Source organism: Danio rerio, chromosome 21, assembly GCF_052040795.2.
Source record: "Danio rerio strain M-AB ecotype USA chromosome 21, GRCz13ab, whole genome shotgun sequence".
NCBI classification, from domain to species: domain Eukaryota; kingdom Metazoa; phylum Chordata; class Actinopteri; order Cypriniformes; family Danionidae; genus Danio; species Danio rerio.
Genome location: NC_141041.1, coordinates 24,112,033 through 24,125,109, shown reverse-complemented (window position 1 = coordinate 24,125,109; position 13,077 = coordinate 24,112,033). Strand labels below are relative to the sequence as shown.

Below are 13,077 nucleotides of genomic sequence, written 5' to 3'. Positions count from 1 at the left end.
GCTGCAGCAGCGAATGCCAGGAATATTCCCTGGCAACACACTGCCTTGCGCATATCGCCAATAAAACTGCCTATTACAACTGTAGCTGATGCCAATGAAGATGCTCTTCTGCTGCCATTGATATTTCATAGGAGCAGATTGAGTGATATTTCATTAGCATTTTCTGATCTCATTTGCTTTCCTCTAAAAAGTGTGGTGGTCTACAGAAAGCACCTTTCGGTAGACAGCCTGTTTCTCATAATGAATAAACCGCTTACTCAAAATAGCTCTTAGAGTGCTAAACCACTAATCTAGAAGCTTTAAGTATGTGTGAACAAAACCACATCTAAGAAAAAATAAAAAGAAAACGGCTACAAAAGCAAACAACCGCCATGGCTACTTCATTACCAACATCTGTGGCACTTTTGAACTAGACCACATCATGTGGAGTGTTTACAACCATCACTGAGATATTAAACTTGTGTAACCCATACATAAATGAACAATTACATCACAGTTTGATTAGCTTTGCTTTTGTGGGAAAACCGAATAAGATGTTTTGAAGAACGAACGGTTTATTCGTGTGAATGAGTTTTGCAACTGAATCATTCAGACTAATTCAGTGCACTTTTTTTATTCAATTTAAGCATTTTTTAGTCTTTAATCAGATAGGACAGTAGCTGGACTAAAAGCAAAGTTGGAGAGAGAAGCAGAGAGGAGAACATCGCAAAAAGGTATGGGAAAAGCTGCTTTGAAACAATAATTGTTGTAAAAAGCACTATACAAATCAACTTAAAATGAATTGGGACTCAAACTCAGGACGCCTGAATTGCAATTGCGTAACAGGTTGGAGAACTTCTCACGGGTGTATTTATATTTGCATTTAGATTTATATTTTTTCAGCAAAGATACAACATTTTTCTATTTATCTCATTCTTTTTCAATTGCTATATTGAAAAAATATTAAACATGACAATACTTTGCGAATCAAGCTGAACTATGCATTTTATGGACCATTAAACCCCTACTTAAAATATACAAATTTGCACAAATGCTGTTATTTTCGATTGATAAACACATAAAATGTTTCTGAAGTATCAGATCATCATATTATAATGATTTCTAATAGGGATGCACCGAAATGAAATTCTTGGCCGAAGCCGAAGCCGAATAATAATGAAATTCTTGGCCGAAGGCCGAATACCGAATGCGGTGTTTTGCATTTTTTTCCATTTAGTTTGCCAATTTTTTCACCATTACAATAATTAAATAGTAAAAATTTGCTTTTTACTATTTTGTGTTGCTTTTCAGAGAAATAAATCAAATAACAAAAATACAATTTCAAAAATATTTATTTAACACTGAACATTTTTTAACATTCCAGCAGATAATATACAAACAAAGCACAATATAACTTAAAATAAATAAATTAGTAAAATAAATTTTTTTTTTTATTTGGCCATCTTTGAAGCCCCCCTTCTTGAATAGCCTATGTTATGCCTATAACTGACTGCTGAAAGAATGTAACTATGTCTACAACAACAAATGTGCATTGAATAGTGCAAAAAATGTGGATGACAACAAATGAATAACTGTCCTAGACATAAGCCTACTTAGCCTACTTCTTCAGGAAAAGTGGCAGGTTCTTCTTTATAAAAAGTAGCTTCTCTGCTGTCTCGCATGAAAGTCGGTTCCTCTTCTCATCGATGACATGAGATGCAGCACTAAACAGTCGCGGCTCATCTGTAGTACGAGCCCGTTTACTCTCTGCACTGTTTTCATCTCCTGCGCTGTGCATCACCTGACCGTCCGTCTCCAATACCTAGCGGCTTTCCCAAGTCCAACTGGGCCTGGATCATTTCTCGTGTGCGCAGCTTTTTCCCCATATCCAAGTAATGATATTTTATATGGCGAAAGAAGTAAAGGTGTTCTGAGTCCGCCTGACTAAATAGTGCGCTGACAGCTTCTAAGAGCGCACTTTTAGCTGTTTTCACTCCGTGGTCTGTTTCAGCCTCTTTGTTTAAAAGACACTTTAGTGCTGCAAGTAAATGTATGACGTCTGCCACAGATGAGCTTATCTCTCTTGTTATCTGCTTAAAGGGGGCGAGAAGAGAGAGAACGTTCCTCTGGAAAATTCAGCAGAACAGTGTCTGCAAACGGCCGTTTTTGCCTCTTTCTCTTACACTTTAAAGCGCTTCCACACTGCTGACATGTTTGCTGCATAAAGCGCGCGCCTCTCACTCTACGCGGGTTACTTTTTGATCACGGCATTAAAAACGTCATTGTTCGGCAAAATTTATTCGGCCTTTTTACTTATTCGGCCGAACACCGAAAGGGCTTTTTTGACTATTTTCGGCCGAATAATTTCGGTTGCCGAATATTCGGTGCATCCCTAATTTCTAAAGGATCATGTGACACTGATGACTAGGGCTGGGCCGATAAACAACATCATATAAAATCGCAATTAAATTCATGTAGATAACGATGATAAAGCTCTGGACATTGTTACTTACTATTGATCCTAAAAGCCAATCACACAGCAGAAATATGCAACAACATTTTGCGTTGATTTTAGAGATCGACCGAATTTTTGGTCACTGAAAATTATCGACTGAAAATAGGTCATGCTGCGTCACCCAGTATTGTTTACCGCACTCGTTTCACTTTCCCACCAGCAGTATCTGCATTCAGTCATGGTCGGGATACTCTTTTAAAAGTGGAGGCATTAACAACTTATATCAAAATGCATTTATCGTTGAGTACAAAAAATAATCATTGAGAATGCATTTTTGCAATATCGCCCAGCCCTACTGAAGACTGTAGCAATAACCCAAAAAACTCAGTTGTGAATCAAAGCATTAAATATTGATTTAAAATTTAGCAACATGGCAAACGGTTATTTTAAATTGTAACACCATTTCAAATTATTTCTGCCCAAATACATGCAGCCATGGAGAGAATAAGAGTTCACATGAACCGACATCAATCTCTCTGAACAATAACAAAAGAACAAAAAACAAAGCAAACTTACAAGCCGCCGTCTTTCCTCCTCAACCGTGTTCAGCAGCTGGGAGAATTCCTTGAATGACTGCGCTGTGATAAGAGAAAAGATTGCCAATCATGAATCCGTTGACTCTAGATCTGTAATAACTCTATCAGCATCTGATTTTGCCCTGACAAAGTATATACAGTTGAAGTCAGAATTATTAGCCGCCCTGTTAATTTTATTTCCCAATGTCTGTTTAACAGAGAGAAGATTTTTTTTCAACACATTTCTAAACATAATAGTTTTAACAACTCATCTCTAATAACTGATTTATTTTATTTTACACTTCTATACAGCTTAAAGGGGCATTTAAAGGCTTAACTTGGTTAATTAGGTTAACTAAGCATGGGTAATTAGGAAAGTTATCGAATTATGGTTTGTTCTGTAGACTATCAAAAATATATTGCTTAAAGGAGCGAATAATTTTAACCTTAAAAGGTTTTTTTAAAAATTAAAAATTACTTTTATTCTAGCCGAAATAAAACAAATAAGACTTTCTCGAGAAGAAAAAATATTATCAGACATACTGTGAAAATTTCCTTGCTCTGTTAAACATCATTTGGGAAATATTTAAAAAAGAAAAAAAAAAATCAAAGGGGGGCTAATAATTCTCACTTCGACTGTATAAAGAAAACCTGCACATAATATTAGCTATGCAAGAAAAATAGCATGGCCACCCACAACTATGCACAAAGGGGTATTCAAGAAACGGCATACCAACACATTCAAGATGTAGAAATGTGAGAGTAACAAAAAACACGTTTCCTGTTTGAGCTGGGAAATGTGTACAAAATAGAAAAATATTAGGATAAAACTTGCATGTTTTACAGAGATCTATTTCATTGGTGACAGTGCGACAATTAATGTCCTTACTGACTATTCCTTGTTTTGATGCTTGCATGAGACGATACTTAAAATATAATCCAGATGTATGCTATGTTTTGATATAAACAGAAATGTCAGAGAAAGCACTGCAATCTAAAAATACCATATAAATAACCAACTGACGACACTACAAAGAGCACATGATGTTGTGTTATTTAACGATTCCCAGTGCTTCTGTATTTAAACAAAGGACATTTTGGCCACATCACTTCCTGTCCTGGGATTTACAGCATTTTTCTCTTTGGTGATAAGAAAGGGTCCCACCTCGTCATTCTCCAGAGACTTAACTCCCCCAAAGATTTACAATTAGGAACTCGGATAAGAACTACTTTTAACTTCTTTCTATAAGGAGCACTCAGCCTACAGATAAACACGCTCTTCTAGGCCATTTAAAAATCTTGTTGCGGCAAGACAAATCTGCTTTGATGCATGGCGAGAGAAGCATAAATCCAGGTATCCATGAAACAATAGTTATCCTGCAGAGATATCCATATCACATTTGAACAAGCTCTCACTTTCTGGCATATTTACAATTTGTTGCAGTACTGTAGTATACCGTGCAATGTTGTGTGGCTGGTAAGATTCATTTTGTTGTTTGAAAGTTTCGTTTTGTTTGAAAGTCTCTACATTTGCTCACAGACTATATTTACATGCCCGAAATACAGTACAAAACAATAACATTTAAAAATATTAAATTTTATTTTATTATAATTTTATTTTTTATTTTATTTAATACACAGTCTTCTATTTGTGTACATTTACTGATACATATTTATATTAAAACATCTAAGACCTCAATCTTTGATATTTTAATGTAAAATTTATTTGTATCATTTGTATTTATTCTTATGTTATTACTAGGCCCACACGGAATCTGAACGCACAGAAATCCGCCGAGTCTATTTATTTACTTGTGTAAATGTGTGTAAATTTATATTTATTCAGTTTTAAATACATTTCAGAAATATTATTTACAAATATAAAAATGTTCATGACTCATATGATGATTGGCACTAATATTTTCAGTCTTTTAGTAGATATATTATATGAGAGGCTTGCTTTGTTTACAAAATAAGTGAATTCAAGATGGATTTGCAATGTAATCAGTAAATAAAAGTTACGAATTTTATTTCATTTATTAATTTTTTAGTTATGCTACTCCTGAAATTATTCAGTATAAATCTACAGATTTTTTACAATATTTTGAGCAGAAATAGCAAAAAATGTCAGCAGATTCTGTCTGGCCCTATTACTAACTATTACAACACTGTAAAAATCTAATCACAACTTGTTAACTTGAAGAATTTGCAAGTTAGGTGGACATATTTTGAGCATAGAGTTGAATTTACTCAAGAAAACGATTTAGCTGCATGTTTGGAACTGTTTGTTCAATGAAAGTAAAAAATTCAGTTAAGGAGACTTTGAATTTTGATTTCTTCACTTGAAGTTGTGCCAAATTATTTTGTAAATTATACTCGATTTAAACCAGCCCTTTTAGTCACCTTAAAAATACTTTGGCACAACTTCAACCACTGAAGCTTAATAAAATCAAAATTTATTTGCAGCTGGTTGCTTTAAAATTTGAAGTTAACTTAGCTTTTTTTTTATTTTTTACAGTGTAATGTTTAAGATTTATACAATTTAGGGTAATTTATTCTTTGAGGATTGTGAAGTTTCCCTGGTTTTTAAAATCATTTATTAGCACACAGTGCTTGATAGTGTAGGTTGGTTGCTCTTGTTGTAGCCATTTGCGTGTTGTTGCTTTTTTTTACTGTTAATTGTTATTGCTATAAGCTCCACTGTGTTATAAATATGATTGTTTATGTTTTTATTGAAATAAGTTATAATTTAAAAAGTTATACTGCATTTGTTAATATGATTCAAAGTAAAGTTTAAATGTATTTTTTAATATTATAAAAAATATATATGAATTAGATTGTTATATACGTTTGGTATATTTCTCTTCGGCCCACATCTATCAAGGATATTTGGTTTTTGGCCCTTCATACCAAAAAGTTTGGGCACCCCTGGTTTATATGAGACACGTCTTGATAAAAAGTGTGCTGCTTATTTTTATATAAAACAGGATACACTTGACAATATTCTTTAATATAACAATTTAGCATTGAATTTAATAAAAATATTTCTGGTGTTGTTTGTTTGAAAGTTTGGGGTTATGAATTTTTTTACTAACCACAAACTTTTGAACAAATAACAGCAGTTCGGCCAATTCTAATATTAATTCTAATTACAGATAACTAATAAAAGATTTTTGTACATTACATCAATTTTAACACAATCATTATTATTGTTAAACATGATAAACTAGGTGACGCAGTGGCGCAGTAGGTAGTGCTGTTGCCTCACAGCAAGATGTTCGCTGAGTTGCTGGTTCGAACCTCAGCTCAGTTGATGTTTCTTTGTGGAGTTTTCATGTTCTCCCTGGGTTTCCTCCTGGTGCTCCGGTTTCCCCCACAGTCCAAAGACATGTGGTACAGGTGAATTGGGAAGACTAAATTGTCCGAAGTGTATGTGTGTGGATGTTTCCCAGAGATAGATTGCGGCTGGAAGGGTATCCTCTGCGCAAAAATGTGCTGGATAAATTGATAAAATGAGTCTTGTGGCGACCCCGGATTAATAAAGGGACTAAGCCAACAAGAAAATGAATGAGTGACTAAACTACAAATTACTAAGCTTAGTCTAAATATCTAACACTATTGTGACTAGTATGGAGAGCCAGGGCCAGAAAGGAACGTTCTGACTGCTTGAACGTTTTTTCAGATGGTTGTTTGGGTTCATGGTTTTCTTAATGCCAGGCAGTAGTCGTCTCCGTCTGATAAAGAATAGTCACACTATAGCCTGTGGTAGTACAGAAATCCACTGTTTTCAGCTTTATTACACATTATTTGTTACTGTGGGTGACTGAGGACGACAGCTGCAAATAAAAAGCTTACAGAGGAGTGGATGTTTAAGAGGCCGTTTCACAGTTTACAGCTTAAAGGCATGGTTTAACAAATGAACATTCTCTCATTATTTACACGCCTTCAAGTCATACCAAACCGGTATAACTTTATTCTGTGAAAGACATAAAGAGTTTTATAATTGAGAGAGAAGACTTTGAAGTGTTGTCATGTCACTCAGGAAAATATAAATGTTTTTATTACAGTAAAAAAATGCATTAATTATGCATTTTGGTGGATTGATTACCATTTATATAACCAAGGTTAAAGTGTGATAATTATTGCAAAACCATGCTTAGTCTGTGTTTACCAGTGTTAGTCATAACCATGATTGTGTCTCAATCAGTACCTAGCTCCCAAAGTCATGAATCAATAAGTGGCATACAACTCGAGCACTGGTTCACTACACTGTAAAACCTAAAAAGTGAAGGTAAATTAAACCATTTGAGAAAACCGATTGCAACAAACCATTTAAGTTCAAAAATGAATCTATACGAGTACTGTGAATGTAATTCATGTTTCGTGCTTTAGAACATACAGGGAACATACAGAGCGTTCCAAACAGGTAACAGGTTCATCTCCCTCTGAAGGAAATTGTGGAGTGGAAACAATCATGACCGCCATATTGAATTGTCATTCCAAACCAATGTGCTCCAGTTTCCCCCACAAGTCCAAAAACATGTGGTATAGTAGAGTTGGGTATGCTAATTTGTCCGTAGTGTATGTGTAAATGAGTGTGTAAGCGTGTTTCCCAGTGATGGGTTGCAGCTGGAAGGGAATCCGATGCGTGAAACATATCCTGGATAAGTTGATGGTTCATTTCGCTGTGGCGACCCCGAATTAATAAAAGGACTAAGAAAAGAAAACGAATGAATTCCAAACCAATGTGCTCAAAACTGGCCATTTCGAAGGGCCCTTCGGAATGAAGGATTTCGAAGGGGACAACTGATGGACGTTTCATGATCTTTTGCCCAGGGAAGCTGCATTGTTTCACACTGTGTTATATTTAGAAGGGCTCATCTCTATGCCCTAATTTGTTCGAAGATGTAACCCCAGAGGGTAAAAACTTTGAAGGGATCAATGCAGAGGAATGAGAGCTACTCAAAGGAAGCAGCTGATACTGAGCATCGATGCTCCCTGATATTCACAGTGCATTGTGTACACATTGTGTAACAATTCAGTGCACTGAAAGAATTTTGCGATTGAGACAGCACTTAAAATTTTTGACCCCTTGAAGTGCCCTGACTATTGAACAAGAGAGCTGATGGACAAGTAGTAGGGTTTTGTTTATAGCTTACCCTGCTTAATTTTTTAAAAGGGACTGTTACAGAAGTTTTATGGTCTATTAAACTTTGTGGGCTTTATTTTGATGATCTATGCGCAAAGTGCAAAGCGCATGGTGCAAAAAGATTAAGGGCTTGTCTGAATCCACTTTTGCTTTTTTAAGGATGGAAAAATCCGCTTTGTGCAATGACGCATTGTCTAACAGGGTTGAGCTTATTCTCTTAATGAGTTATAGGTGTGTTTTGAGAATAAACCAATCAGAGTCTCATCTCCCATTCCCTTTAATAACCAGTTGCCATAGCGCGTTTGCTATTTACATGGCGGACTTTGTAAGTGGAAAAACTTAACCCTTCACTAGCGAAAAAACAGTTAAACAGAGTATCTACAGCGCGAGAAAAAGAGATGAGCCTCCTCATTCTTTACTTTCACTTTAACTCTCATGGATAGGGAAACGTGTTGTACGCACAGACATCCATTAGCCTATACATAATTGAACAATAATAACGAAGTGTGGTCAAAAAACAAGGTTATCTCCAAATACACATGCTATGCCCCATATGGTCTGAATCCTGAAAGATGGGCAAATCTAAGCTTGTTTTTATTAAAACAAATATAAATATGGATATAATAAATATTATTGTTAATAATAATAACATTATACAAAAGCAAGTTATCATGAATTAACTGAAAAAGCCCCACGAGATGAAGAAGGCATGGAGGCGGTGGTTTGTATATTCATGTAGGCTAGAAAACAATCATTTTTGTAATATTTTAATCCTTTATTTCTATTTTTGTAAAGACGTTTGCGTATTGTTGTACATCCTGTGTGTATTAAACTATGTGCAAGCGAGGCGCACAAATAATGTGCTCTGAGCTGGACTATTGACCTGCTTTGATCTGGTCTACTGAACAGTCTATTTAAGTTTCTCAAAATAGCAACGCGCCTTAACACACCTCCTTTTGTAGACCAGAACGCCTATGGGCGCACGTATGAGCGCAAATGCATTACGTGCATTTGCAAAACGTCAAAACGACTCTTGCGCCGAGCTGAAACTAGCAAACAACAATTGCGTCACGCCTTGCGCCGGGTGTATGATAGGGCCCTGCGAGTTTTAGCTTGCTCTCTTTCAGCATTCAGGCCCTTTAACATCAAGTGTGACATGATAATATAAAGCAAATCCCCAACAAACTGTATAACAAATATAAAATCAACACATGACAAAAAAACCTCTCCGTTTAAGCGAGTCTGCATCATACATTTGTGCCGTTTAATTACAGTGTGATAAATGCCTTTAATCTGACACTTTGCACAGGAATTATAGTGCTGTATTTTAATAACAACCCTTTTATAGACCTTTTTGAGGGATGTAAACAATAACAATGGTCCTAATCTATTTACTGTTTTACATTTTTTACTTCTTCAGCTTACAAGAATCCAAAAAGGTCCACATATTGATAAATAATGTTATGATAGCTATTTAAATGCTAAGTAATGATTTAATTGCATCTTGTTACAGTTATGAAATAGCTTGATAACAAGCAGCGAATGTTCGTGGGCCAATGGCAACATCCCATTGAAATGGTCTATACGGGGTAAAAATGGCAGAGGAATAGCCTAAAGATTTGACTTTACACTAATATACTTATTGTGTTCATATTGTATTGCAGAACACTGGTGCTACTGAGGTGGGATGTGATATTAGGTTAGGGACAGGTTTTGTGGTATGAGGGTGGGTTAAGGTGTAATGGGTCAACAGCATAATGATAAAAGTATTTACAAAAATTTATTACAGGCCTGTAAATAACTTTATAACATAAATACAATTCCTAAACATTTTCGTAATAAATGCATTGTACCAAATTATTAATTAAAATGTAAGTACATAGTAATTAAGACAACTTAATTCTCCATGTGTCTATGTGTATTTTCTAGATGTCTATGGGAGTTAGGATCCTGCTTTTTTTAGGTCTGACAACGTTTACTGCCAACCAACTTTCATTGTGAGAGCAGCTCAAACATTTTGCAAAACTTCACAATTTGAGATGCATGAATAAACCTGGATAAACTACATCAAATGCACATATAATTAACATCTTGGTTACTTGCTAATTACTTACCAATGTTAATCTCATCATCGGTCTCAGCATCTCCAATGCATTCAAACTGGAAATCCTGAAGCGACTGGGAGAATTTCTGCACAGCTGCAGAAAGACCTGTTCAGAAGACAACAGAGTTATGTGATGGAGCTTTACTGCAATTTCAGCATATTTACATCAACTTACTCATTACTAACAATTTGTTTGGTCAAACGGGAAGGACATGACCTCACAAATACTCAATTAAAGACTTAGTTCAAAGTCCTTTTTTGGGAAGACATTCACTGCCTTTTGTTTGGCACAAAAGCCAGAAGGAGCCTTCAGCTGGACTGCTTTGTGGCAGAGAATAAAGGATAAAGTTGTGAAAGAGAACACTGTTGAAACTAACAAAAAATAGTCAGTGCTGAATGGACTTGAGAAGTTCAAAGACTAAGACTAGTGCAAAAAAAAAACATATCTAGAGGGAGGCAAGGAGGAGCCATGTTAGCGAAGTGGCTGATAACAGCATATCTAGTAGAGACTCGTCTTCTTCTTGATATCATATCAGATCCCAGCTGGGTGAATAACCAGGCGTTTGATGATGAAACATGCACACACACCACAACCCCGGCCTGAACATGCTCACTTCTAAAACCTGCTAGATATTAGAGTTGATAAACACAGGTTAATTAAAAGCAAAGTGTAAGACAGAGAAGGCTCATTTACACACTTTTCTAAATCTGTAGTTTCACTAATTTTGATGAAATATCTACAGTAGGTGTTTAACAGGGCAAAAGGTCAGGCACTACAAAAGTTCCTTTCTTTTTAGAAAACACAAACCCATTCAACTACACTGCTCTATCTAATCTACATCAGTGCTTTGAATTCTCACTTTTCCCCTCACACGGTTAAAGTAAATAAAAACTAGCAAAAATAGTTCAAATAATGTAACAACAATAACTAGAGAAAAAAGAATTAAAGTCAGATCACGTGTGAGTTAAATCTCAATACATCACTTACTTTTCAAAACACACATACACGACCTGTAACTTACTTTTAAGCGCACTGATAAGCATATTTCCATCTTTGATTAGTTCCTTGATGAATTTATTGGTACGATCCAGTTCAATTTCGTGGCATTTGAGTCGCTCTCTGAAGTCAGGACTGTCCAGAAAAGAGTCGCTGAATTCCAGCGCCGGGAGCCCCATTGTAAACGTCCGGATGAATGAAACGGTGAAACAAAGGCTGACGAACACAAGCTACCGGAAAAGCTTTGATTCTCGGGGAAAGTAGGTTTCTTGATAGTGTGAACTTTCAACGGTTACGAGTCCCGAAACTCTGTATCCCGAAACCCCACTTCCGGCATTCTGTTTCCCTGCTGGATCACGGAGAGATTGAGCAGAGCAGAGGGAGAAAGGGAGGCTCGCGGTGACTCCTACTGGTCTGATCCCGCTCACCTACAGGACGACATCAGGACATGATTACACCACTGAGCTGCTGCTGCTGGGTTTACTTTTTAGGCTACTACACCCTCCTGGGGTCACTTTGTAGAAGTTGTATGAGCCTGTGTACTATGAAATACATATAGCCTATTTTGTAACTGAGGTTCAAAACTCTTGATTTTTTTATATTATATTATATTATATTATATTATATTATATTATATTATATTATATTATATTATATTATATTATATTTATTATATTATATTATATTATATTTATTATATTATATTTATTATATTATAACTTATTATTACTTTAGATGGTTTAGGCATAAAAATAAAGCTAGAATCCTATTTTCTTATTTAAATATATATGGGCAAATATGTTTTGAAATGTGTTTAATATCTTTTTAAAATATATAAGAATATCCAAAAATTACCAAATAATATTGACACATTATTAGAATATTACAAATATTATTTACATAAATATATTATTTAAAAACATATTTTTTAAATTATATATATTTTAGATGTTTTATATATTTTGAAATCATTCATTCATTCATTTTCCTTCAGCTTAGTACCTTTATTTAACAGGGGTCGCCACAGTGGAATGAATCGCCAACTTATCCAGCATATGTTTTAAGCAGCCATACCCATACACACCCATTCACACAAATACACGTTGGCCAATTTAGTTTATTCATTTCACCTATAGCACGTCTTTGGACTGTGAGGAAGACCAGAGTACCTGGAGGAAACCCATGCGAATACGGGGAGAACATGCAAATAGCACACATAAATGCCAACTGACCCAGTCGGGACTCAAACTAGCGACCTTCTTGCTGTGACCCGACAGTCTAACCACTGAGCCACCGTGCCGCCCTGAAATATATTTAAATATATATATATATATATATATATATATATATATATATATATATATATATATATATATATATATATATATATATATATATTATTCCCTCTAAAATTAATTTTGAATATGTGATAAATATATTTGAAAATATATTTTAGGTTCAATAAAATTCATTGCTAATTCTAGATTGTTCAAAATAAATAATTATTTTGTTTTAATATTTGGCCAAACTGCACATCTATTTTCTGTGCAATCAAAGTATGGCTAAAAACAAGGCAGATCATTTTGTATTATATGTCGCATGTTAGTCCTGGACCAACCCTACAGCCCCTTATAGGATAGGCAGTTTGATAAAAGGATGTATATTTGGACATCCCTAAACCTTGAGATGAAGTCAAAGTAACATTATGAGCATCACATGACAAAAACATTATTAACAAAACATAAAAAAAGGTCAATATCAAAAGTATGATAAAGAACACATTTTTTGTCCAGCTATCAAAACTGTTACCTAAATAAA

The 13,077-nt window shown here is 35.1% G+C and overlaps 1 protein-coding gene across 2 annotated transcripts in view; it reads right to left on the bottom strand.

The window, feature by feature from the left end:
* arhgap42a (Rho GTPase activating protein 42a) overlaps positions 1–11,681 on the bottom strand; it is a 58,083-nt gene extending 46,402 nt beyond the window's left edge. The window contains exons 1-3 of one of the 2 annotated variants that reach the window (NM_001202443.3): positions 11,285–11,681; positions 10,273–10,368; positions 3,011–3,072 (exon numbers count right to left, since the gene is read on the bottom strand). In NM_001202443.3, coding sequence (NP_001189372.2) covers positions 3,011–3,072; positions 10,273–10,368; positions 11,285–11,438 — 312 coding nt within the window. In that variant the 5' untranslated portion in view covers positions 11,439–11,681. The remainder of the gene's footprint in view (positions 1–3,010; positions 3,073–10,272; positions 10,369–11,284) is intronic. The other variant, XM_087300130.1, reaches the window with a different exon arrangement.
* Positions 11,682–13,077: the final 1,396 nt, after the last annotated feature.